Here is a 27,242-nt window from a genome sequence, read left to right on the forward strand (position 1 = left end):
AACTCAAAAGGTTGTGTTATGTCAGCCAATGTGTTTTCAGCTTGACGGCTATTCTGCATAAGCCCTGCATGAGTTCACACTCTTTAACTGTCCTCAGTTCCTAATAAAGTTAAATCCTTCCTTTCTATGTATTTTCTCAATCTTACAAGGCAATTCTGACTCTCTGGCTGATGCTGAAAGCATCCACAGAAGCTACTGCAGTCAAATAAAATCAGACTGCTTTTGAACACATCGATCCTTCTAGCTCCTGCTAAAGGGAGGTAAGAGGGAATGAAGGCTGTGTGTGCTTGGCTGGCACTGGCTTGGGCAGGGGGGCAGAAAGCCTTCCCCCATCATGCCATCAGGAGGTGGGCACAGATCTGGGCCACTGAGGCCATCTACAAAAGGGACAGAGGCATCACAGCACAGAGCCTTGCAATGCCCTGGGCACTGCAGCCCCCCGTGCTGCACAGACTCCTGCTCTGGCGGCTCTGGGAGTTGAGCTCAATGCAACTCCTGAGCAGCCTGCCCTCTCACCAGCAGGGCTCTCTCCGTGTGGAGGTCCCCTGCTGTGGTCCTGGGAGGGCTGTGTCCCAGGATACCATGCCCGCTGCCTCCAGCCCAGGGGACATCAGTACTTGGAGCTACCTGTGAACCAGAGAGACATCTCTGCACTGCTGCCTCCTTGTCTCCCGAAACGGCAGCATCCCTCAGGGCCCTCTGAAGAACTTCCCGTGTCACCTATCTGCAGTGTCAGGTACTTCTGCACCTGAGAAAAAAAAAAAAATCTGTTCCTGGGAGTCTGGGAGCCTGGAGCACCACAGGCCGCCAGCACCATGCTCCATCCAGCCTCTCCCTGTTCCCTGCTGCCTCCTCGGCGGGCGCTCTGCCACCAGCAGCCTGGGTGCGGTGCTGGGCTGGATAGACGGGAATGGGGAGGAAGTTATTATCTCCACGGCGCAATGGGCACGGTGAGTCACAAGTTTAAGGCCAGCATTGTAACAGAAATTAGGCAGCTAGATCTGTATTTGGTACCAAAATCAAAACAATTTGCCTGAGGAGCTGCAATGAGTCAGCGGCACGGCGAGGAGGGGAGCCAGGCTCTGCCTGGAGCCAGCACCTGCCCAGGCTGACTCCGGGTTGCTGCTTTAAGGAGCCTGAGAGAGCAAGGCCTGGAAGCTAAACTCAGTCAGGTTCGTTCAAACAGCCTCGTCTCCAATGCATTTTCCTTCTCTCAGCAGAAGGTGTACAGCAGTTAGGCAAAGGGCCAAATTTTAATTACGTCTGATTTCCAAAAGACACCAAAAAGCAACTCCCACACAACAAAGGCAGGTGAGAAACGAGGGATGTGCAAATCCATAAACTCACTCAGTCTGTTCCCCTACTCCCACTGGCCTCGCACACTTCCTTCCTTTTTGATTCCAGTTAGCTGGGGTTGGCTGAAACAACTAGAGCCCAATAAGCCTCAAGGATAATGACTGTGACAGTAAGACATCCAGACTGGTGTAAGGACACTGGGAAATGTGGTCTCATGCCTTCCTTTGGGAGACACTCCAGCTGGTAGAGATGTTTAGTTAAAAACAGCCACCTTATTTCTCATTTGTATTATTTTAGGATGAGACTGCAGGGTTTCGTGCGCTCATTAACAGACTTGCGAGTCATTCAGGCCATCACCTCGACAGGTGAGCTCTGAAACCCTTCTGTTGTCAGTGGTCCAGGTCTCCCAGCAGCCCAAGTACTCCCATAACCCACCTCCATGACCCGCTTGCTGCAAGAAGAGGCAAACACCAGACTTACCCTGACTGCCCCGCTGAGACGGGCAGCGAAGGTGAAGACTCAGACTGTGTCTGGGGGTGCCTGTCCCTGAGAAATCAGCAGGAGCCGTGCAGTTTCCCTCCCGTCCTGACAACCCCTCCTCCTGCTTTTTCAGCTCTGAGCCGGACTGTGACACTAAACACTTCCAGAGTGTCCGAGAGCCCGAGCCGCAGGGCAGGCGAGCGCTGGGGATCAGGGGCTGGACTTCGGGTGAGCAGCGGTAGCCAGCGGGATGGCCGTGAGGCACGTGGGCATCGCAGTCTTTGGCGAAGGCTGAGTCCTCGGGCAGGAGAGCGGGGTCGGGCTCCAGGGGACACTTTCTTTTCCTTCGGTGATGACGGCTCTGTAAGCTGTGTCTTGCGGGCAGCGGGACAGGGGATGTGTCAGCTGCTCCTGATTGTCTGTTGGCATCTACACTGAAGTCCAACCTGTTTGGAGAAGCGGAGGGGGCATGAGGGGGCTCCCAGCTTTGCTGAGGACAGGCTGGCTGTCCTGCCGGAGCTGTCTCCTGTAGCACGGCACTGCTTTCCAGAGGCTGCTGGCAGTTATGGCTTTTCTCAGTCCTCTTTTGTGTCCGAGCACTGTGGAAGCCAACCTTGGCCCCAGAGTACTGGGATTTGCGCTGCCCAGCCCGTCCAGGTGGACACTCCGTGTCTCTTCTGTAGTGATGGTGCTGGTGGTGGTGGTAGTGGACGTGGCTGAGCACCTGGGCCTTGGCTGGAGCAGCACCCCCAGGCACCATCAGGTCCAAGGACCTGGGTCGCGTCTCCCTCGGTGGCCGCGGCTGCTCCTGGCCATTGTCGGTGGTGGGTCCCTCCGAGCTGCAGTACACGAAGGGGTCGTAGTCGCTGCTGAGGGAGCTGCGGAAAGTGGAGCAGCTGCCATGGATGCCCTGCAGACTGACGTCCGTGCAGTTCAACATGGAGTCACTGGAGGAACCATGGCAGGGCCCCGAGCTGGAGTCGCTGCCTGGCCCGTCTGCCAGGTACCCGCTGTGCTCCGTGAGATAGCTCTCCCCGGAGCCGCTGCTGTTGTGCTGGTGCCCGTGGCCACCCCCCCGGCGCAGGGCAGGTGCACGGTGCTGCTTCTGCACCAGGGCTGCCTTCAGCCCCGGGCAGGGGGGCTGGGGCTGCAGAGAACAAGTCCTGTGGGGCGGCTGTGGCTGCCCGCACGCCGAGGGGTTGGGATGCTGCTGACCCAGCAAGCCCGGGGCCAGGGGGGACGAGTGGCCACAGGCGAGCAGGGAGGTGGCTTGCCTGTAGGGCATGTAGTGGATGGTGTCAAAATCCACCTGGGAGAGCTCGTGAGAGTGGAAGAAGGGGTTGCCATGGGCTGGCTCCGGGGGAAAGCTCCTGAGGTTCCTCTGAGGATACGCGTGTGGGAGGTGGTAAAGGGCATGTCCTGGGTGCTGGCGGAAAAGGTGGAGTCGCCGTCCAGGCTCCATGTCCCGTGGGGCCAGCCTGGAGCCAGCAGCTGTGGCCTGGTCCACCGACTCTCTGGCTGTGGAGAGAGAAGGGAGTGTCCAGCGTACATCCCACAGCCCAGCCCAGTAGCCCCAGCACTGGTGAGCCTCCACTGCACTCCCACTACAGTCCAACATCCCACTCGTAGCCTGCAGCTCCTCACTGCCACCACCAAACCATCTTGGTGGTCCTGCACACTCAGCACCCTTCATGCTGCCCCGACCTTCAGTTCACACCTCCCTTCCCCACAGGTCTCAGGACTGGAAACCTCTCCTCCTGCTGCAACCCCAGCCCAAGCCCTGCACCTCGCTGTGCACTGCCAGCACACCAGCCGTAAGCATTGCCCAAGGGTACACGGGCACAACCCCTGTACACCACCCCGTCCCTGGCCAGAAGATGCTGTGTCTGAGCCCTACCAAGAATATTGAACATGCAAAGTGGACATGTGTGGTGTTGCTGCAGCCAGGGGTCAACACATTCCCGGTGAAACTCATGGGAGCATGAGATGATCCGCAGTTCCTAGAGAGAGGTGGAGAGAAAAGGAGAAATGTGAGCAAGGAGAATCATGTCCCAAGACCTGGATGGGTCCTTCCTGATGGAAGCAAGCCTTGCAGGATGGAAAGATGTCTCATGGCAAGCGGTCTGCAGCCCAGCTTTGCATGGAGGAGGCTGTGCAGCAGCCTGGCAAATCTGGTTCTGCTCACTGTGCGCAGCTCTGGGGTGTCCAGAGAGGTGCCAGGCCTCGGGAATAGGGGGGTTTCAGTGCTCTGGAGAAGCAAACCCCAATTTTTGCCCCGTTGTTTCAACACGGATGTATTATGGATGTTTTACCCTACAGCAACAGCTGGAGACCCATCTCCAGGGAATCTGAACCTGTAGGCAAGTGACTTCAGCAGGGGCAGGGCTTTTTTGGCCAAGGGGCAGGCAGACCTCCATCAATGCCGGTCCTTTCACAGCCCTCAGGATTTGCTGAAGGAAACATCTCAAGGGCCTCCCACCCCTGCCAGATTGCTCAGCTCCCACCACAGCTTCCATCTGACCGCAGCCGGGAAGCTCAGGGCCGTGGCTGACCAGCAGCCATGCCCGCAGCCTACCTGGCCCTCGCTGAACTCCTCCAGGCAAATCGCGCAGACCGGGGCTGAGCTGCAGCTGCTGGCCGAGTCCCACCGCGACGCCTGTCGGCACCTTGCCTGGTACCTGCGTGTGGCCAGCTGCCTGATGGCCTGCATGGTCTGCTGCTGCAGGGAGTCCTGCCCCGGAGAAAGGAGGCTTTCAGGAGAGGCTCAGCCTTATGCCGCCACACTTCTCACTACCCTTCCATTCTCAACATGGGAGATCATCAGGAATTTGGGGGTGATACTCATTCCCAGAGGTGACTTTTTGTCTAACCTGACTCAGCCAGAGTAGGCTTTGTCACCAGCAGGAGACATCTGGCACTGGACATTCAAAATCACTCAGAATTTTTGAGCTCCAAAGGCTTGTCTTTCTATAGGACAAATGGGGTATTCTCAAATCTGGAAATTGATTTGACTCTGGAAAGATGATTATTTAATTCATTAGTTTCTATTCAAAATACTAAAACTTCTACTCTCTACCAATACAGACAATACTGTTGAAATCCAGAGTGTGAGGGTCCGCCCTGCAGCTCTGGGTGCTGGGACAACTCTGAAAGGTGCTGGGACTGCAGGCGGCCGTGCTGGTGGGGGGATAGGAGAAGAGCAAGGCTACCGCAGGAGGGGTGCTGCCAGCCCCCCTGAGGACCACTCCACCCAAACCCAAGCCACTCCTGCCTCATGTGGCCACATCTTCAGCTCACACAGGGGCACCTTAACCCTCCCAGACTGTGTCCATCCCTGCCTTTCCTGCATTCCTGTTTGCTCAGACATGTCTGCTCCATGAGATTCCTACCTGAGTCCTGTTCAGTTGGCACTTTGTGCGGACGACAAAAATCAAAATGATGACAACCACAGTGCTGACCACCGTGAGAAGAATCCACACGTCGTAGTCTGGCTGTTGGATAAAGCAGGAAAGAAATTACTCTTGTGTAGCAGGGGTGGGAATTTGAGGCTAGGCAGAGGAACCGATTTCTTCCTGACGACCAGCCTTTGAATAAACGATCCTTGGCCAAGCCCTACCTCCTTGCTCTGTACAGGTAGAAGAAAAAGAGTTCAGTCTTTTCTGCACATTCCAGTAGGAATGGAATTTCTCTGAACTTGCAGCATCTCTGCTCCCTAGAGGCCATGGCCTAAGGTAGCACAAGATGAGAAAATGAAGGTTTGGTTTCACCTGGAGACAGAGAATCCCCTCGTCTCACTTGCGACATTTAAGAAAAAAAAAACAAAACTGAAAGTGCTTTTGAGCCTTTATTTGCAGCACATCATCTGAATGCTGCAGACAGGCAGCTCCTGCAAAGGGCTGTGATCTCTGTCCCTGGGGAGGAAGGCTCAGCATCTTTGGGAAAGTCCTATTCCATGGCACAGCAGCTTGGGAGGGAGAATACAGAAGGCAGTGGGATTGGTGTGTCTCACCCAAGCTGGTGGCTCCTTGACCTCTATCTTCACATGGGCCTCTCTGTTCTTGTTCACGACACCCATGAGGAGCTCAGCATCGTGGCCCCTGATCAGAACAACAGGCTGACTCAGACCTCTGGGCTTTCTCAGCTGTAAAGAAACAAACACAGTGAGAGATGTTCCAGAACAGCCTGAATCAGGGACTACCCTGGTCCCCCAGGCATGTCTCGTTTCTCCCGATGCTTCTTGCACACACTTTAGAGACTGACTGCTCCCCCAAACTTGCACTACCCCTGTACGACGAAATCAGATGGAAGCTCCTCCTCTTTTACCAACTCTTCAGCATGGCTTTCTTCATTTCCTGTGATGGTGCCTCCTCATGCACAACTGGAGACTGTTCAGTGTCTCTTGTGCTCCTCCTTCAACCCCCTGTGCAAAAGTTCTTGGTCTCTCCCCTTCCGTGTGGTAACTGCCAGCAGTGCTGAGTGCTGCCTTCACTACAGAAATGCTTCCCTCCTCTTCCTCTGAGACCCATCAGTGTTCCCTCTCCACCCCTGTGATCTGCAGGACATGGCAGGGGGGATGGAACCAGCTGATCTTTAAGGTCCCTTCCAACCCAAACTGTTCTATGATTGTATCACACCGGCCGTTTTCCACCACAGTCCAGGCAAGCCTGGCAGGGGCTGGTTCAGCAAGTGTCCAAGTCTGCCCTCTCCTCCAGACTGACCCGAGCCTGGGTGGCCATCTGACCTACTAACCACCTCCCAGACCCTTCCTGAGCAACCCCAGCATCACCTCATGGGCCTGCACTGGCTGCTGCATCCCAATGGCACCAGAAATTAAGTTGCAAGTGCCTGAAAGAACCATGAGGGATGGATCCAGCCAGCAGGAGTCAGCCCAGAGTTTTGATAAGCTCAGGCACCAGCTCCCGTATCTGTCCTCTTACTTAACGCTGGATGCTTTTCATTGTCCCTTGATTATTTTGAGACTACAGCAGTGTTGGTGGAAGGCACTACTGGAGGTCTCTAAACCAACATTAAACTTGCAGCAGGAGTATCACCAACAGCATAGCAGGGTGGCCGTGACTTTGGCTTGAAAACTCAAGATCATCTTTCCCCCAAGAGGTACCTCAGGGCTGTCTGCCCAGACCGGGTCAGGTAGCCTGTGGCTTGCCAAGAGGAAGAATCCAGCTCCTGGCAGAAAAGCTCAACTGACCAGAGAACGCCCTGTAGGAGCAGCAAGGTGCTGTTGGCACGCCGCTGGCCTGCTCGTGCTGTGTGGAGACCTGGACGTGCCACAGAGTGAGCAAAAGAGAAAAGCACTGTCTGTGTGCGGGGGCGAGCTGGGTCAGAGTCCACGTTCCAAGCCAGCCTGCAGTATCCTCCTGGGACCTGCCACTGCCTCTTGGTGGCTGGTGGGTCCTGACCTGGGCACATTTTGGGATGGGACAGGGGCACTGTGTTTGGCTGATAGTATCAATGGGGTTTGTACCTGATCAGCAGCGCTTTCATCATCAGTAATGTCAAAAAGGATTGCACGGGCTCCACGCTCCCCTGCCAGCTTTGCCTGTCCAAAAGAAAAGAAGCTTCAGTGGACATTTTGTATTGTACATCTGTAATAACTTCTACCGTTTGGATATGTATCTGTCTCCCTGGCTCTTCACAGGAGAAAAGAGACACCTGCTGCTTGAGAAAATAGTTTACACCTTGGTTTCTGTACAGCTGCGTTGAGCTGCAGTGCCTGCTCTTGCTAGAGCTCTGCAGTTTGTGGATGGTTTCTCCCTGTGGCTGTGGAGGCAAATCAGCTGGTGGGCTTGCAGTCACAGTAACCCATAAACCTCCGTGCCATGTGCCCCTTTGCTTCAGAGCCGGCTTTGCTGGGGAGGGATCTGCAGCTCCATCAGCCCTACTGACCACTATGCAACCCTCCCATCCTGGGAAAGCAGAATCCTCTGTAGGTCCCCACTTCTCACCGTGGCTGCACCAGCTGTGGGCTGTCTATGGGCCTGACTCCCGTACACATTGCTGCCCCTGGTCCCCATCCCACATTCATCCCGGAAAAGCTCAGGCGATGCCTGGGCTGCAGGTCTGGTCTAGGATCAGGAGTGGGATGGCTTTTCACAGCCCACCGGTTGCTGCGGTCCTTGGACGACAGCTTTGAGACCCACCCAAATGAGTACACATGCCACCCTGGTGAGGTCAAAGCACACTGCCTGGAGGACCTTGTGGGGTCACCCACGTCCTCCCACCAAGCCCTTCGAGCCCTCCAGGCAGGCAGAGGCAGCCTTGGGAGACGGAAGGTGAACAAAGTGCAGGGCTGGGCCGCTGTTACTCATGCGGAGCCCTTTGATCTGCGCGTCCTGAGCGCCTGTGCAAACAGGGAGCTGCGGCAGGTTACCCGCTGCACTGCCAACCCCCAGCTCAGCGGGCAGAGGTCAGTGCCGCCGCTTCCCAGCTGCAATATCAAACACGGGCACCGGCTGAGTGAATGGAAGGGGCATTCCTGGTGCAGCAAGCAGTGGCAGAGCAGGTTCAGCTCCATCCCTTCTTTGCAGGTGCTGGTCACCTCCACACACCTTGTTGGGGACAAGCTGGGTGCCAGAGGTGGGCGCCTGGGTCTGGGGTCAGGGACAGGGATGTGAATGGAGTCACAGATGGTCAGGAAGACCACGGGGGCAGGGCTGAAGGCTCTGAGTTACTGATAGCATTTGACACTCTTGGGTTTAGTATACCAGATGGGGAAGCTGGAAAAGTGGGATCCAAGGCTCAGGGCAGGGATCAGAGAGTGGGGTCCTGCCAGGGATCAAAGCAGCCTCAGCGTTTGCCAGTGCTGAAAAACAAACAGGACTTTCAGGTAGTGAATTCTACTCGTTGGAGCCCATCAAGCTTTGATGAACAATGAACAGCTCTTCAAAGATTTTATTCTGCTAAAGATACCAACGATGGGGAAATGAACAACTGAGACTGGACAAGTGGCTCTTCCCAACATCTTTCTGACTCCTGTTGCAAAGGACGCAACTTTTGTTCAAGCTATTCACAACCTGCTTGCTGCAATCATTTTCTGAGTGCTTGCTGTCTGTGTTAGACCTCTCCAGCCACATGGCACAGCTGACCTCCCTCTCTGAGGACTGAAACACTTTTGATGCAAAGATGTATTTACAGGATAATTTAGGAGGTTTCAGCAGTCTGTCAACCAGACTTGCAATCAATGGTTCACTCAGAAAACAAAAAAATTACGAATGATCCATTATAAAGAAAAATAAATCGCTCTGAATTGATCCCAGAGATGTTTTCCATGCCTTCCTTTCCCCTTGCAGACCAAATATCTTCCCTACTGGTTTTAGCTTTGGATGCTGAAGCAGTGCTAGAATTTAAGAGAGGAGAAGCAGAAAAGTGCATCAGGTGGCTGGCGGCATTATCCTCATGCTGGGCTGGATGGGGTTGCCCATGTGCAGTGCTTGGCTGGGTGACAGCTAAAGCAGAGGTTATGATAACACTTTGCACATGGCTATTTTTATCATCATTGATACAGCACTGCAATTCAACATGCAAAGGTCTACCACAAGAAACACATGCCAGGAAAACAAGCTCTTGCTCCAGTGAGCACCAGCCACATCCCAGAGCTCTTGAGGATTTTGAGTCCAGGGATTTTGAGGAAGTGATCTATATGGTGCTGGAGGGAAGGAGCTTGGCAGAGGCTTCAGGAGGATGGAGAAGCAGCCAGACAGCAATTGCAGGGGGATGGAGGAACCAAGGCACAAGGCAGGGCTCGGGGATGTGGCCAGCTTAAGAAGCATCTGCCTGTACTTCATGGCTAAACTAGTCCTATTTGGGGGGAGAAGAGCTGTGACCCTCTCTGGCTGAGATCTTGGAGCAGGAGGACTTCCTGCAGGCAGGAAGGCAACTGATGTCATGCTCAGCTGGATCTCAAAATCCAGCGTTGGATTTGGCTCTGGTAACAAAGCAATGATGAATAAAGGCCAGGGAACTGTTGCTTTATTGAGTCATGAGCATATGGCAGTGAACCGAGGGGTTTATTTGCTTTGGGGGGTTGGTGATCCTGGAGGACGAATCCAGGCTAGTGAGGCTGAACCACAGTGCAGCAATGCACCACGTCTTGTCCTGCCTGTGCAGACCTTCCTCAGCCAGTCCCTGGACCCAGTAACACACTGGTACTTCCAGTCCTGTGATCAGAGACTCAAAGATTAAGGACAAAACCAGCAAAACAGTTTTTAAATCTTTTAGGTTCTTAAGTGGAAAATGAGTCTTTGAAGTTGCTCCTTCCTGCTTGCTGTTCAAGAGCCTTCACAGTAGCTGCACTGACCAAACCAGCCATTGCTGCCCCCACCCCTAGCATCCTTCCCTGTGAGATGCAGCAGCCTAGGACCACTGTAACACAATGGTCATATCTGGATGGACATGGGAGGGTTGGAATACCCAGCTGTGCTCCCTGAGGCACCTACTCTCATGTCTGTCACAAGCTGCACTGGAAGCCCTTAGGTTCTCCCTTTATCCCACCATCCTCGAGCATCACTGACACCCACAGGTGGGACCTGGCCATTTTCCAGATGTGGGGTAACTGATAGCCGGTCGATAACTCCAGCATGCTGGCTTGTGCTAACAGCTGGCATCAGCCTCACAGCAGCAGCAAACCAAACTTAAGCTTCCACCCTGGTCCAGAAAGGGATAGGCATCGCTGCCTGGCTGCCCACGCAGCTCTGGAGAGAAGCCCCGAGGTGAGAAATCCATCACAGCATTACATCCCTTTCCTTGCTTTTGTTGCCACAGCCTCTGCAAAAGAAATGACTGTGCAGGAACAACTGCTTGGTACAACTTTTGCCTGCCCTCTTCAGCTTTGCTGCAGAGAGGACAGAAAAGGACCCTGTCCCCATGCCCAGCGCGTCACTCCCAGCAGAAAGCAGACAACAGCAATATCACCTGAATGCAATCCTGATAAAGCCAAGAAGAGCTAAACAAGGTTTTTTTCATGTTTGTACAGTGCTTGTGGAAAATAAGACAGCATTTAGTACAGACAGAATAAAAGGATACAGTGAACCACTGAAGAAAAAGCTAATGTTAGCCTTATCCATACAACTTTATCAGAGACACAAAGATTTTAAGGCTTAAAATGACCCTCGTCCCTACCTGACTTCCTTATTACCGAAGAATTGTACCAGTGACCTCAGCTACCTCTTTCACAGGAGATCTCGTCTGAAGACCTCTGAGATCTCCCATCCCTTTGTAGGATGAATGGTGGCCCATGCTGTTAACAAGTCATGTCCCACCGCTAGTTCATCTGGTTTGTGTTCGTTTCAATTGCTCAGCTCTGATTCTCCACATGCCTCATCCTGTGAAGTATTACAGTATTATTTTTCAAGAGAGCATCACAGAAGATGTTTTCTGTGTCCATGTTTTCCCACAGGACAGAGGACACAGAGAAACACAATTCCCCCCGACAGGCCAGCAAGCAACAGGAGGCTGCAAAACAGGAGGGGCACATGGCTGCCGGGCAGTAAAGCATACGGGATGCTGGGGAAAGGTCCGAGCACCCCAGAGCAGTCAGGTTACAGAGAACTCAACAACTTTTACAAAGCCAGGCAGTCCAAAAGATGAGGAGGGATGGGTATTGGGGATGGCTGGCACAGTGTCTTTCCCAAAGACCCCTTCTGCCAAGGACCCTGCTCTGTCCTGCCCTTACTCCTTCCTGCACCAACAGGTTTCACTTCCCAGGTCGGTGCCATCTGGGGCATTTGTGCACGTACCTTGTTAGCCAGAGACAGGCAGGGGTTGGGATCCCGATCCGGTTGTTCAAGCTTGACAATGGTGATGAATCCCGACTCAGTGTGTTCATCCTCACTGGTGTTGCACAGGGACAGCGGGTGGGACTGCAGGACAAAAGCAAAAGGAAACTCACTTGGAGCTCAGCACTGCAAAGGCTGGCTCAAGCCCACCGCAAAGGACCTGCCCAGAGGGTGTAGGACACCCCTGCAGGGGGCATCACCACCACTGCCAGGTCCCATGGCCCTGTCTGAGAGTCAGCGAGGCTTTGAACACCACAAAAAGCAAGCCATTGCAGAAGTTTTGGTTCACCAGGAAAACGTCCCAGAGAAAGGTGGAGTTTCTATCCCAAGCTTCACTCAGGACTGGCTTTGTCCTCGCCACAGATATTCAAAGCCACAGCAGCCCACGAGACCACTGCCCTTGCCTTCTGGGACAGAGCATCCCAACAGCACAGGTCTTGGTGCTGCAAGCACTGCCAGTGCCCTCAGGCCACAGGACTCTGCCTGCAGCCAGCTCCCTGCCAGTGCTCCGGGCAAGGCAAAGGGACCACAGCAAAAGCAAACTTCTGGTGCCCTCAAGGATTCAGCACTTCATGTTTCTCAGCCAGCAAACTCAACAACTTTATGATAAATTTGCAGAGAAGAAGCCAAAGGAAGGAGTGAAAAACCTGAAAGCAGGTAGAGTAGTACCAGGAATGAGAAGGGAGAAGAAAAGATCCCAGTAACCACACCCCTCGTGAGTCCTGGAAAAATGTTCAGCAGCTTCAGCCAAATTGCTGCAGTGAGGAGCTGAGCCGGGACCGGGTCAGGACACTGGGTCTGGGTATACACCTCTGCCAAGCATCTGACAGAAGAGGATACAGGGTGCCCCACCATGTTACAGGAACACGAGCTGTGGGGCTCACCCCTGTCAATGGCACTTGGTTCTGGGGTTTGGTGGTCAAGTCCACTGGAGGTGAGCCTGTCCTGCAGCTGGGGCAGAGCTTGGATGGGCAGTGCCTGCTGCCCATGGCTCTGCATTCACCATCACGGTGACACCCACTGAGCACTGCTCCCATCCCTGCCTGGAAAGTGTGCAAATGCCTCTGATTTTTCAGTCTAGCGGTGGAGGTGCAACGGTCTTGTGCTGGATGGCAGGATGTTGAAGAAAACTGCAATTCAGCTGTTGGCTCCCTCTTGGGAGCCCCATCGCCTTGTGTGAGTCCCCTCCCCCCCCCCCAAGCTCTTCCTAAAAAAGCCATCTGGCTTCCTCCTCTGTGACTACACTGTGGTGTATGAAGCGCACAGGTTCTGGTACAGAAAAGCTGGTGAATACCAAGGTTGCTGAACAGCTTTTTTCACTGCATTGGTGTGTGGAAGTGTGGGAAAAAAGCAAGGAAGCCCAGCATTATAAAACAGGAGGATTAGGGCACGCTTTCAATCTGGTGTCCACCCAGCAGCATGCCCAGAAGGGCTGCCTGCCCTGCAGGTAATCCTGCAACAACATCCCAGTGCTATGCAAAAATGGCTGTTGTCTTGGCAGATTTCAAAACAGGGGAGGAACTGTCAGAGCAGCCCAAGGACACTCATCGCCCTCCATCCAGCTCGGCCGTGCTGCCCCAGGGCTGCGAGGCAGCGCTGCTCCCATCCCCAGCTGCCGTGTGGCACAGCACTGGCCCGGGCACCCAGCACGGCGGGCTCACCCCTCGGCTGGTGGGCGCTGGGGAACGGGGCAGGCTGGAGAACAGCCTGGTGGTGTGTCCCCCACGGCAGCTGCTTGCTGCAGAAATCCAGCTGCGGGCAGAGGGGGCACGGGGCTCATGTCACCTGACTTCAGACATGGCGATGTCGCCTTTCAACGTCCGAGCGGGTTGCAGGGACAAGGGGGTGCGACTCACCCGGGCTGGTTTGAGCCGCGTCCTTCAGGAGGAGCCGCACCATGCCCGTGTCTCAGCTGTGCGGAAGCCTTCAGAGGCCGGAGGCGACAAGCGGCACCTCCACTCACCGGGATCCTCGCTGCCCCTCCGGGCAGGGGAGCAGGGGCTCTGGCTGCCGCAGGGGTCCCAGCACCGGCTGCTCGGAGCATCCCTGCCCTGCCTCTGCGCCCCGGCTCCGAGCCCGGCGGGGCCGAGCGATGCGTCTGCGCCCGGCAGCCCCGGCAGCGCCCCCGGGGCTGCAGCAGGAGCTGCCGCCGCTTGGTGGGGGCTCTCGGCCGGCCACGGCCCCCCCGGGCCGGGCGTGGGGCTGAGCCCGCCGAGGGCAGCGGGGACCCGCTCCGGGCCGCTGCTCCCCCAGCTGGAGCCCGGCAGAGCCCCCCAGCCCCCAGCCGCCCCCCCCGCGGGCAGCGGGGCTCCGGGGGCGCAGCCAGCAGGGCACCAGCCCAGCGCGGGCACGGGGCTCTGTGCTGCCTGCGGCGCGACACAAAGCGGCGCCAGTCCCGGCCGCAGCGCGGCCTTCCGCGGCACCCAGTCCGGGGCTGCAAAGCAAGGACAGGTCTTGCAAAGCCGGGAAAGCGAGTTAAAATGGTGAGGGTGAAGAAAAAACAAATGCACAGCCACAGACAGGTGCAGGTGCAGGTTGCCTAGATTCTGAGGTAGGTAGCACCTACGGTCACAAGAGCATAAAGAAATCAAACCCCAGCCTCTCACCCAACCTTCAGGAGCCCGAAGACAAGAGGTCTGAGTGATGGTACCACGAGTATGAGCCAAGGCACAAGGTGCTGCGCCTCCACCGCGCAGGGCAGCTCAGTGCCAGTGAACCGCAGCGGGCCTCTGGCGGGCAGCCCCTCATCCGTCTTTCTCTTGGGGACTTCATCTCTAATCAACCCATCCTGATATTCAAAGCAAAGTAATGTAGACTTCAGGCTTAAAGACTCTAGAGAGATCGCAAATGTACCATGCCAAGCACCATAAAACTCTACAAGTTCAGGTTTCCAGCGAAGCAATCCGATCTGTTACGACTTGGGAGCACTCAGGGAAGGCTCCCGAATAAACCCCGTGCTTCCCTCCAGCAACAGCAGGCGCTGCCCCCACCAAGAGCAGCAGGGCATTGAAGTGCCCATGATCCTGCTGGCTTTACCAAGCAATGCCATTATTTTTATACTGTTTGCTTGACTGGGAGTTCTCCAGCTTCTGGTTAATGTATCATTTTAATAATCACAGAAAAACACAAAACAGGAAATGCAAAGAGCATGTCTCATGATACTTCTAATACTTCAGAGATAACCCTCCCGCTGGTGTTATCGAGCCCTCACTGGGTTGCTCCCAGAGCCCAGAGGAGCCCAGGTTGCCAGCGCTGGGGAAGAAGCTGCACCTCCCGGCGCTGCTTGGAGCTGTGTCCAACCCTGGGTGGGAATGGCTTCAAGTGCTGTGAGGCTCCAGGGGCCTCTACGAGGGACAGTCCTGTGTGCTGAGCACGGAGTGGCCTCTCTGTGATGGGGATTGCTGGGCCTGATCACAGCATTAATGGTGAACACTGGGAATAAGAGCAATGAGCTAAGCTTCTGCAGCAACAAACAAGTGTGGGGACCATATGAGGGGGGACCCAGCCAGTAAACCTGGAGAAGACCTGCTGATAAATGTACCAGAACCTTCCCTCTGATCTGTTAAGACTGGGCACTGTGTTCTTTTCCTCTTTCCCTCTGGGACATCCACCGTCCCCAGGCCAAGCAAGGGTCCTTTGCCTCAGGCATTCCTGCCAGGGTGCAACTGCACCCACAGAGGGCACAGCAGGCAGCCGAGAGGGTGCCGGGACAGCAACAGCCATGCCGGATCCCTGCCAGCTGAGAGCCTTCCTCGCATGGGCAGCTGCCCATGGAGCTGGGGCAGACCAGTGGCCCCCTCCCCATTCTGTGATGAGCCCCTCACCAGACACTAGCCACCCTTGGAGGCTGAGAGTCTAGGTGCCTTCCTCAGCACTCACCACGAGACGACCGGGGGGAGCTTGGGAAGATTCTTCTTGCAAGGAATGGACATGTCATCCACCCGAGTGACACGCTCCACTCATCTCTGCTCCAGACCACCTCTTCCCTCTTTTCCTACCATCTCCTCCGATTCGGTGCCACACAGGCAATTTCTCAAGCAGCAGCAAAACTTGGCTCTTACTGTCAACATCCTACAACCACATCTCTTGGCACTTTCACTGCTCCTGACCCTTGCATTATGAGTAAGTGATCATGGCTGCACATCATGCTCACAGGACACAAGCAGACTCGAAAAGTAATCTAAGGATGATGTGGTAAACCAAATATTGTGAGATTCCTCAGTGCAGAGGACTCATGTCCCAAGAGGTGGCCCTGGCTACAGAGTCAGGATTGCTCACACCCTCTGAAACTGGACCTGTGCATAGTGGCTGCAAACGGGCTCACTGATGGCATGAGTGAAGGGTTTCTGCAGGCAGAGCATCCCCTGCCCTGCTGGGCTGGGTACCTCTGGCACTGCCACAACCAAGACACCATTTCTTCTTACAGAAAGCCTCTTTGACCTAGTAGACAAAGGACAGGCGAGATCCAAGCACTGGAGACAGGTGGTATGTTCATATCCAAAAGTAAAGACGTCTCATGCATGCTACTTAAGTCCCACCAGGGTCCTGGACCAGCACTCCCTGCTCCTGAGGGGTCCCGGTGTGTTGCGCTGGATCCCGCAGTGCTGCTCCAGCTGGGGCTTCCCTGTTCAATGTCACATCAATGCTCGGCCGGACCCTTCTCCCAGGATGGTCCCTGCCTGGTTCTGTGCTGCTGGGATCCCAGTGGTGGGGCTGGGATTAGCTAGTTCCCTGACAGGGTTTGGATGATTCCTGTCTTGGGTGATTCAGCGTTGCCAGCTCTGCCTGTGCCCTGGCCCAGGCCCTGCTTGAGAGACACCGTCACCCAGACCTGCGAACCCCCTGGCTTTGTCACTCTGTCTCTCCCTGTCACCACACCCCTCCTGTCACTCCTTCAACAGGATGCAAAGCTCCTCCACATGCCTGTGTGCTTGGTACCATTCCCCCCCTTTCCTTACCCTATGGCATCTCCTTCTGTCCTACCTTTTCCATCCACACCATCTCTCCTGAAATACTTATTTCCTCTTTTCTGACTTATCTTTGCCATGTCTCCCACTTTATTCCCACTAGGGCCACTATCTTCACACCAACCTGTCCCTGCCACCATGCCAGCACTGCTCACAGGTTGTACGCAGCAGCCAGGAGCTCCCCTGCAGAGATGCAGGGCAGGTGGGAAGGTCTCGGGGAAAGGCAGACACAGAGAGGTGCTCGATTCCCACTTGGGGGCTTTATTTATACCACAGCAGAGAGGTCATCAGGCCCGCTTTGCTGCCTGAAGGCAGGATCAGCCAGACATTCCTCAGAGACACTTGCTCAACCTGTTTCGGAGACCTCCAAAAGGGAGACTCCTCACCCACTCCAGGGCTGCCTTCTCCCCCACACCAGGAAGTATTTCCTGACGCCTCATCTGAATTGGTTTTGCTATTAATTCTCACTGAATCAACAGTGCCCACAGAAAAGGGTTTCCGTGGTAGATTTTTCCCCCCAGAACCATTTAAACATTTCTGTTCTCCTTTCAGTTCGCAAAAGAGTCTTTAGGGACAAGGGCTGAAAAAGGATTAAAAGGACTCAGAGAAGCACAGTCCCTGACAGCCTCAGTTTCCTCTGTAAGGGGACCTGGAGCACTTCACACCCTTCCTTCATGGAGCATGAGTCAAAAGGATTGGTTTGATTTCAAGTGGCCGTATAAGCAACCAGTAAGGTTGGCATGGAAAAGAGAGGAAGAGAACAGGACAAGAGAGTGTTCACCAAAGGGCTCTAGAAATATCATGGACTAAACTGGTGAACCGTTAACACCAACATATAACTCGTCCCTAAACTGACCACAATACCAGAAGAATTGCAGGTTGTGAATAGCAAACTGAATTTGAAGAAGTTCAGAGCAATGCAGGCAATGGCAGATCAATAATCCTGACTTCCCTGCCAAAAAAAAATTGGTAAAAAACCAGCATAAGGAAGAGAAGGGAAGAACTAACAGCCCTTTGGCAAAGCAGAGTGATGCTTTGCAGGCCCACGTGGTTCCTCAAAGCAGTCTGCACACATGGGAATAAAGGTAGTTCAGTTAATGCCGTGCACTGGTATCCCCTCTTCTGTTCTCCTACAAGGTCAAGGCTACGGAAGATGACAGTCATGCAGGCACTACCCATGGCCATCCTCAGAACTCAGAAGAGAAAAAAGCAGGTTAGCCTTCACAGCGGAGTGAACTTAACAGGACAGCACCAGAAGTAAACAGTGTTGTCCAAATATTCACAAAGGACTTGGAAAATGAGAGGAATGAAGTAGCTGAGTTTTTAAAAATACATAAATGTTCAAGCTGGTAAATACAAATCTGGCTGCAAAGGGATCTTGTGTTACTGAGAGGTGGACTGATAAAAGATGTTAAAAAATACAAACAGGAAAAAATATGCCTAGCTATTTGGCACAGGAATGAGCTCTAGGTTAGCTGTTAACGAACAGGGAAGATCTTGGAGCTCTTGCAGGGAGTTTTATGGAAACTGCTGTTGAATTACCCAAAGCAGTCAAAAGGCAAATAGACTGTTAGGCGTTACTGTAAAAAATGTATTAAAAAAATAAAATCTATCAGACAAAGCTGCAGTGTGTCAACATCTTGAATATTACAAGAAGTCCTTCTCCCTCCATCTTAAACAGAGGGCACTACTTTTTTACAAGAAGAGATTAAGGAACAAGAATTCTTCAGCTTAGTACAGATGGCACATGTTAGAGCTACATAAAATCATTAAAAATACAGAGAATTCATGGAACAAAAGACCATGAAGAGCTGTTAAATGCAAAGATGCAGACACCAGCCCTAGCTCAGGCCACCTCTGAGCGCAGCCTGCCAGCAGCCGGGGAGCTGCAGAGGAGCATCGCTTGGTACTTGCCTGGTCCCTGCACATTTTGGGGCTGCACAGGGGCACTGCAGACATGGGAGTTCTGCCCCAGGTCTGCTGCCCCTGTGTGAGCACTTGCCAGGCAGCACCATGGGCTGCATGCTCACCTCCCCGCTGGAAGACTTTTGCCACAGCTATTTGGGCTAGAAACCAAATATTAGAATAAAGCTGAGATCCATGGTCAGTGCCTGAGAGCTGGGAGAGCTTCTTCCACCCCGCGGGCTCCTGCAGAACATTAGCGGAGCCAGCAGCTGCCTCACCTACGGGGGACAGCTGTGTGACTTCTGACTGTGACCCAGCACCAGCTCTCCTGCCCTCCCTCTTGCAGGCATGGCAGCAGCTTGAATCCCATGCAAGACTGCGGGAATACTCGAGCGTGCAGGGCCAGGAGGAACATGCAAGGATTCTGCTCAGGACAGCAAGCCCCCGCACTGCTGCAGCTCGTGCCAGGACCATTTTGCACGTGCCATCGGTGCTGCAGTCTGCAGTGGATGGACATGCCTTGCTGGAAAATCTCCTTTCGCAGGTGAGCTACATGACAAAATAGAAAGGAGCCTGGCAGTAGCAAGGGGATAAGCAAGGAGCCTAAGGTAGGGTGAATGGCAGCCTTTCGAGGGTATGCAGCATCTTGGGCATCGCTGTGCCATGCCTGCTTGTCATTCAGAGATGCTCACTCCCCACGGACCTGCTGGCTTCACCCAGTGTGCCTTGTCACTGTCACAGTGACAAGTGACACTGAGCTTGTGAGGCCAGAATATGGACATGTCTATATTTGTGGATATCCATGCCTGGCTCGATACACCCTCTTCCCTGCTGGAAGTCTGTCAGTGAGGCTCTGAGCTAAATAAATTATTGTCCTTCATAGGCTTCAAGAGCGCAAGGGGAAGTGCCCTACTACTGCCCTCCCTGTCTTTGCTGCTAACACTGACCTTGCTGTGAGAATTATTGGGCAAGATCCTCTGCCGGGGTCTGTCAGGAGATGGATGGGGGAACCTGCAACAGGGTTGCTGCAGGAAGGAGCAGGGCAGATGTACCAGCTTGCAAAGCCAGATGTGCACCTGCATGGTGTATCTTCCTGAAGTGTCAAGCACAGACACTGTCACAGCTGCTGGCACCAGGGAGATGTTGGGGGACCGCTGCATGGCTGGGGTGGAACACAGCACATGCCCTTCCCCGGTCTTCTCCGTTATGTCCCATGTCACTGAAGCACTGATTGCCCTTAGCAGGCTCAGACTGTGACGCGGGGCAGTGCTGTGCCCCTGTGGCACAGGGGAAGCCCCAGGAATGCTCCTGCCAGCTACACTGCCCTGCTGGGACACCCCAGATCCTCCTCCCCCTGGCTCCCCCAGTGCTCACGCTGCACGAACAGCTTTATTCTTCTGTAAGAGTGGCGCTTCCCAGTTTTTCTTAACACTTCAGGTCTACCAGCTCAACAGAAGCCCCTCTAACACCAAGATCACTCCACTGTGTAGCTGTCACTTTACTCACAGACACAGAAGTCAGCATGAGGGGACGCTACCAAAGGTACGGGAGATGCTGCCAGGAGGCCAGCAGGTAGCTACAGCAGAGCTGAAAAGTGCTGTGGGAGGCTGCTGGAAGGACATAGGAGAATAAGGAGGGACGAGGCTGGGAAATGAAGCGGCTGTTAACCATGAAGAAGATGGAAATGGCTAGTTGGAAAAGGAAGGGAATGGCAGAGTGTTTCAAGGGGCCTGAGGAAAAATTGCAGCTTCCATGACTCCTGGGCATGAAGCTTAGCCATCAGGATATGGGGCTTTTTAATTTACCTGCATAAAGTTTTAAGAGCTGTTATAACAGCAAACACACCTTATACACATGTGAGACACAGACAAGCACATTCACTGATAACAAATGCATTATTCTCAGAGAGACTCGGGTCCTTCCTCAACGTGCGAATGGCTCAGACACCCATCCGAGTCCCCTGAAGGAGTGGCAAGAGGTGGGCAAGGAGACAAAGTAGCAGCAAGATGCCAGTGCAATACTCCTATGCTTGTTCCCTTACATGTCCTCATGACCTTCACTATCTTTGGCCCGTCTCATGGGTCAGCAGTGCCTGAGGGTTTGATACAACAAACCAGTCCCCAATCAATAACTGCATCTCCTTATCCTTTTCATTACAAAGCCAGTGAGCAGCAAAAAGAAGTGCTGAACCCCAAGAGGGATGCTTATTTGATTACCACATGTGCAGGATTAGATGGTGTAGGTGAGTCACTAAGCCTGGATCTTTTCCGTCTAATTGCACAAGCGTGGCCATGGTGTTGGAGAAAACTCTCACTACACACCCCACTGTCCTACTGACAGCTCTGCTGAAGTTTGCTCTCCTATGGACTGAGAGGTCCAACAAGCAAGTTGACATTTCTAGCATAGCCACCAGGATGATAGTATGGGGCAACAAAGGAATTTCTGGCAAAGTTTCATCACGGTGTCTGGTTAAACTCTCTCTCTCTGGTCCACACATCCATTTTGGAGTATGAAAGGCAAGGGGAGGTTCTCCGGTCAGCCCTGACTCACACCACTAAACGAAAGTAAAGGCTAGCTGGCCAAGTCACAGGACAACAGCTCACGCTGTCTCCAAGCACACCGCAAGGCCATCTGGAATCAAAACCCAACAAACAGCATCCAACCCATGCTGACCTGCTCACCTCATACGCCTCAGAGGGCTCAACTTGTCCCCACTCTGGGGGACAATGCCACTGGCAATCTCCATACTTCAAGGTCCTATTACGCAATGACCTTCTGCACCATGCTGACAGTGGTTTAGAGGTTACAACTGTTCCGCAGAACTCACACCCCCCTTGCCTCTCAGCAAAACCTCAAAGCACTGGCAAAACCCACGCTGTGAGGCAGGACGGCAGCTCGGTGGCATTGTTCGTGCCACTCAAAGCACAGAGCTGTGTTGTCACTTGGGACCAGCTTAGGGGTGGCACAGACATATGAGGTCTCCTATAACTGATGTGTCAAGCACCTCGACAGGAGGCAGCTCTGACCCTAGAAGCAGCTCTGCAGCAATGGGCCAGACACAGAGACCCACCCAGACCCAGGTCCCTGTACTGCACTGACTGGGGTACCTTTTCCCCAACCAGCAAGTTTCTACACTGAGTTTCAAAGCGAAAGCCTTGAAAGTGGATGCCAAAGAACATTCTTGCTCTTCTAGAAAGAAGATAACAGACCTAGAAGAGCAAAGACTGACAAGGAAATTCTCCTTGGGGCAGATTATGCCATAATTCCTTCTGAATTCCTTCATAATTCCTTCCATCACGCATCTCCAGGAGGGCTGAACTGCTCCTCTAAGGAGACCTTAGGGCTCTCCCGGGGTTGACATCGACTGGGGAACCCTCTAGGACTCTTCCAAAGATGAAGCTCAGCAGCAGTGCTGTCTCCACCATTGCTTGGAGACTGCAGTGCCCTGATGTGGACCTGAACCACCATTGTGGCCTTTTCTGGAGAAACCAGCAACGGTCCAGGGAAGCCTTACCTGGTCACGAGTGAAACACAGGCATTTGCCACAACTGCACACGAACCTGTGCTCGCCAAGTAAAAGCTGCAGCAGATGGGCATGGGGTGGAGGAGTCAGCCCTGCTGCGCCTTCCCAACTGGGGCTGCGCCCCAGGGGGAGCATTGCCCAATCCCCTCCCCCTTGAATATCTCTGGGCTCCGCTGCCTCAGCCAGGTGCAGAACAAAAGGAAACTAATGATTTAGTTATTGCTTCAGCGCCGAAGGTTTGAAGGTCAGCCATTCAGCGCCGTGCTCATTGTATGACCAAGCACTGCCTGCACTGCCTGCCCTGCCTGCAGACCTGCGCTGCAGCCGGCTCAGCAGGGGCCGGTACTGTACGGCTGGCTTCTGCGCGGGGAGATGAAAGGCTTTTTTCTAATGTAATAACTGACGGCCTCTTCAGTGCCGTTTGAACTGTTTACAGACCGAGTTAACGATTACAGGCAATGTGTACCTTGGCTGCTGCCCAAAATTCTTACCCGCCCGTCAGATATTATCAAAGAGCCCTTCACTGCTGGCCTGGAGTCCTTCCAAAGCACAGCGCCGAAATGCTGGCGTAGAGGAGGGGCCTTCGGCGCTCGATCATGAAACCCAGGCTAGAAAGTCACAGATCTGCTCTGGCGAGGTGTCCTGGGGACTGGGCGCCAAGTCACGTAGAGACACGGGAACACCCCAGAGGTTCCTAAAGTCCCCTGTACCCCCTAGGTCCATGCGGGGTGGACTCTCCCCTGCAGGACATCATCTAGGGCTTTGCCTGTGCTGGCTTCCAGGCTTCATCAGAGGACACCACACAGCCCATGAGCTCGGTCTGGCCAGATCCCCTCCACGCACAAGGTCGCGGCCGTCCATGCCTTGTCCTTTACCCATAGCCTGGGTGGTTGTGTGAATGCTGGTGGTTACACAGCTTAAAGCTACTGCTGCCAAAAGCATTTTCAATACCCTTATGCCTAAGAGTGTGGACAAGAACAAACCAGGTGGTGGGAGATTAGATAAAATCACTTCCATTGTTATTTGTAGCAGGTGTAGGTATAAGGTCTGGCTAGATTCGGGTTAGAAAACAAGCCCCAGCTCTCTGGGGCAAACTGCACCAAGTCTGGAAATCCTGTTGAAACGAAGGGATGAAATCAAGAACTGGCAAGCTGCTCTAATTACAGCTGAGTAACACAGAGCCACATTCAAGCAGCACTGAGGCAACAGAGCAAACTGCTTCCGAGGCAGGAAATACCGCAGCTGCAGAGGACGGCTCCATCCTACTGACAGTCCTGCACCCGCAGAAACCTGCAGAGGTTCAGCTGATCTCTGTGCCATGCATTGCTCTTGGAAGTTTCTGTCAGAGGCAACTTCCTAAATACAGCTAGAAAAAAAATTTTAAATCTCCATTTGAGGTAGAAACATGCCTCACGGACCATCAGTCCCCCTTACCACCGAACTTCAGGCTGTAAAATGCTGTTTAATATTGTTCACTAGACCATCTGCAGTCTGAGCTACCATGGTTTCAAGGTACCTGCAGACCACTGTTATAAAACCTCTGCTTCAGTTCAGCCCAGGGTTTCAAACAACCAGCTACACCAGCAGCGTGGAGCAATGCACCTCGTGCCTACCGGGAAGCTGCCCCTGTGCTGGTATGCCATCACCCAAAAGCTCTTCGCAGAAAAGGCCAGATAATAGAAGTATGAAAATGTATGTTAAAACTTTGCTCCTGTGTTCCCAAAATGAGTAATTTTGTCCTGCACAAAAACGCAAAAGTGCTTCTTCCAAGGACAGACAAAGAGATGGCGTTTGCAAGGGATGCTCTCCAGAGAAGGGCCGATGCCTTCACACGGCGCCAATTGTGTGCTTGAAATATGATATATGTCAGCAGGTCCCAGGCATAAGGGTGACGATCCAATAGCTCAGTGAATAAACTACTTGCTTTTTAATCATGTACTATACCAGCTTCCCATTGTTTTATTGCTCAGATGTAGTTTTTTAAAATAGGGACAAGGGAGTGGCTGGTGAAGGACACAAGTACCTCTCTTGTTGGATGTTGTAGTATTGCCAGGAGATAAAAACATAGATGCAAATATATTTGCTGTGATTTGATTCAACAAAACTTGCTAGTACAGTGCAGTACACTACAAAAATCGGTTCCTCCTACGCTTACTTGCTAAGACATGAGTTCAGGCCCTCTGGGATCCTCAATTCCCTGGCTGCTATCAATGACATCACTGACATCTAAGGAGCTGCAGGAATGCCGAGAATGCAGCTCCCTGCTCCTGGGGATGCTGAGCTCATCGGCTGCTACAGAAGGCATGAAAGATGGGGTGTCTGGTCCCAGTCCCAGCTCCTTTACAGCCTCCCCCTTCCAATGTAGACACATATGCTCTTTTTAAGGCCACACAACACGTGGTCACACAAGGCTGCAGCAGCTTAGACAGCAACATTGGAATTGTCTGGAAATATATTTCATTGACGTCTTCAGATGCTGAGCAGAAAGAAGAATTTCAGCACAGGCATGTGGGGTCAGACCCAAAATTGATGTCACCCTGTCACCCATCTCTAACAAGCCAGCAAAGACCACTCAGAGCGGTCTTCCACTGTTTATACCTTTCCAGCATTAATGAGCTACTGATCTGGAGGTTGGTAAACACCCTGAAGGATTTCACAAACACACCTTATACCCTTTTTCCCCATTTATACTTTCTTCCACAATATCCTCTGCAAATGAATTCCAACAAAGGATTTCAGCTAAGTCAATAACTTCCTTTTTTTTTTCACTGAAGATATTCTCACAGGAGACTTCCAAGAGCGATCTCCGTTAACACTCAGCTGCACCTTTGACTATTACCGCCCTTGCTGCACGTAGCCAAGCTTGCATCCTGGGGCATGCAGCCACTGAGATGCCACAGCCGTTCAAAGAGCTGGGCTAGCAGACTGAAAGGAGCTCCAAGCAGGAAAGCATAAAGCTCTTCCCCTTAGCTTCAGCCTGTTGGGAGCCTCTGAAGACTCCAGCATTCATCACCAAAGGGCATGTCTCCACGTGGAGGTTCTTAGGGACAAGGATGACACAGCTCTTGGCCCAGTACTCAAGAGGCTGAGGCCAAAAAGGTGGAGAAATTTCCATTTTCAGCCACCTCTGCTGCAGTGTTCCGAGCAGCACAGAGCCATAAGACACAGCATCAGGGACAAACGGGGCAGAAAGTGAAATAACTTCCCTGCTCAACAGAATGTGATGCAGTAGAAGGTTACCTACCCACCGTCTTTATTTGAGGACACCCAGTAATTCAACCAACCGCCACATTAAAATGGTACTGACTGACTAAGCTGTAACGGCTTTTTTCGGAAGGGAGCCATTCGCAGGCCATTTGTTTGAGGCAGTGAAAGTAGGTTAGTTGCTACATCGCCTCCACGGGAGGATCCAACTCTCATCATCCTGCGTCTCAAGAGGGGACTGAGATCCAAAGGGAGGATGGATGCCAGGATGCCGAGGACATCTGGAGTCACGCTAGTTAGGACTAAAAGAAGTTCAGAAAGGAGAAAAGCCCTCCTGCTTACAGAAGGGCAGTCTCTCCCTCATTTCTCTGGTCTGCAGATTACAAGACACGATGGACAGAGCTGCCAGCCTGACACCTGCCCATTCTGCTTTTGTTTTGACTTTTTCTTAACAACGACGCTGGTCCCTGCCAGAGAAACACCACTGGAAAGAGGGTCTAGCACTGTCTGGAGCTTCCGATGTGGCTGCTCAGCAATAAAACTAGACACTGTGTTGTGTAAAATCAGCCATCTACACCTTGTGTTGACTCATGCAGACTCCGGTTCCTGGGCTCAACTGCCTTTTCTCCTGGTTCTGAAGGACGGAAGTGGTCGTTGCAATCACAGATTCTCCCTCTGTATCTGCTGCGTTTCATCTTGCTGGGCTCCCCCTCACCAAGGCAGGATGTCTGATCAAGGGTTTATTACACAGCTGTGCTGAAAGCACAGAGAACAGCTTTCTAACGTTGTGCCTCACCCCTCCATGCCATAAGACTCCATACTCCTGCCCTGATGGCCTGTGAAATGGCAGGCGCCCGTCTCCCAGGAAAGGAGAGAGCTTGTTCTTACAACAGACATCACCAGAGCCATGCCTGCTCCACATGACGCGAATGTGCAGCTCTCTCTGCAGAAACCAAACCCTTCATACGGCCGTGCCTCGCTGGCGTTGATGTTACCATGTGGAAACTGCTCAAGTGCCTGCTCATGACTGTCTGCAAATGCTGGAAGGGACAATACTTCGTTACAGCTTGCTTGATTCCTCCTCTGGTACACGTCAGTTGGTTTTCCCACCAATACTCCATAATGTTACACTGAAGAAAGTGCATTTGCACTGCCCAATACACCAAGCCCTTGGTTTCCTCATGCCATCTACATCCCTGTCACTGTGTAAGGCCAAAAAGCCATCGTAGCCAAAACCTTAAAGCCTGCAGAGCACTGCTTCGATGGTTTCTGTTGTATTAGGAATCAGTGCGGCACTTGAGAACTGAGGGATAAATCATTAACAAGTCATTATTGTTCACAGGTATTTCTGGCAGGAAACCACTGAGGTCAGCTTGGACAAACTGCTGTGGGGTGGTGGGGGTGGCACTTTTCCTGGAGAAGCATTCAAATCCTCCTCTAATACCAAAAAATCGTCTGGAGGTGACCTTCGTTGCTGAGTCTAATCGACATGAAGAGTGTCACAGCCCCTCCTTCCCACTCTTCTTGGCCTCAGCTTTCTTCCCGCGTCTGTGATCAAGTCCTTATGTCTGCGAAGTGCCTGCCATTCTTCTGGCACACCCGAAATGACAGCGCTGTTAATCACGAGCTCCCCTCACAGCGTGGGCAGGCTGACAGCCCAACCAGTACTTCTCATTTACCAATCCTATAACCTCACAGCTCGCATCAATCACTTCTGCTACCAGGGGCTGGGGAATTCCCAAACACTGCTGCTTCTCCTGGAGATCTGTCCAAGGATGGCTGTTTCTCATTCTTTGGAAACCTGCAGAGATGCCAATTCTGTGCAACTGTATCAATCATTCCTTCCATCCCCAGCAAAAATCATCATCTTCGTGGGCAATACAATGCCCCTGCTCCTGCAGGGGCACATGTGTGTGCAGGGAGGGGGCATGAATCCATATGCCGTTTGCTCCCATGGCCACCGCTGCTGGCAGACAGCTGAGCAACCACCGGGAGCCCTCGCCATGGTTAATATTCTGGAGCCTGATCCATCCTCACAGCTCCCAGCACTGTCAGACACTCCAGCTCCATGAAACA

The 27,242-nt window shown here is 53.1% G+C and overlaps 1 protein-coding gene across 2 annotated transcripts in view; it reads right to left on the bottom strand.

The window, feature by feature from the left end:
* Positions 1-27,242, bottom strand: part of RNF43 (ring finger protein 43) — a 61,168-nt gene that overhangs the window by 7,632 nt on the left and 26,294 nt on the right. Inside the window, exons 2-9 of one of the 2 annotated variants that reach the window (XR_005102227.1) lie at positions 11,529-11,651; positions 7,259-7,333; positions 5,786-5,917; positions 5,166-5,267; positions 4,352-4,507; positions 3,674-3,776; positions 1,777-3,294; positions 628-748 (exon numbers count right to left, since the gene is read on the bottom strand). Coding sequence is in view for 1 of the 2 variants with exons in the window: in XM_037375207.1 (XP_037231104.1) it covers positions 1,777-3,294; positions 3,674-3,776; positions 4,352-4,507; positions 5,166-5,267; positions 5,786-5,917; positions 7,259-7,333; positions 11,529-11,651 (2,209 nt within the window). In the remaining variant the exon portion in view is untranslated. The remainder of the gene's footprint in view (positions 1-627; positions 749-1,776; positions 3,295-3,673; positions 3,777-4,351; positions 4,508-5,165; positions 5,268-5,785; positions 5,918-7,258; positions 7,334-11,528; positions 11,652-27,242) is intronic. The other variant, XM_037375207.1, reaches the window with a different exon arrangement.

The sequence above is a fragment of the Falco rusticolus genome, chromosome 1, assembly GCF_015220075.1.
Source record: "Falco rusticolus isolate bFalRus1 chromosome 1, bFalRus1.pri, whole genome shotgun sequence".
Lineage (NCBI taxonomy): Eukaryota > Metazoa > Chordata > Aves > Falconiformes > Falconidae > Falco > Falco rusticolus.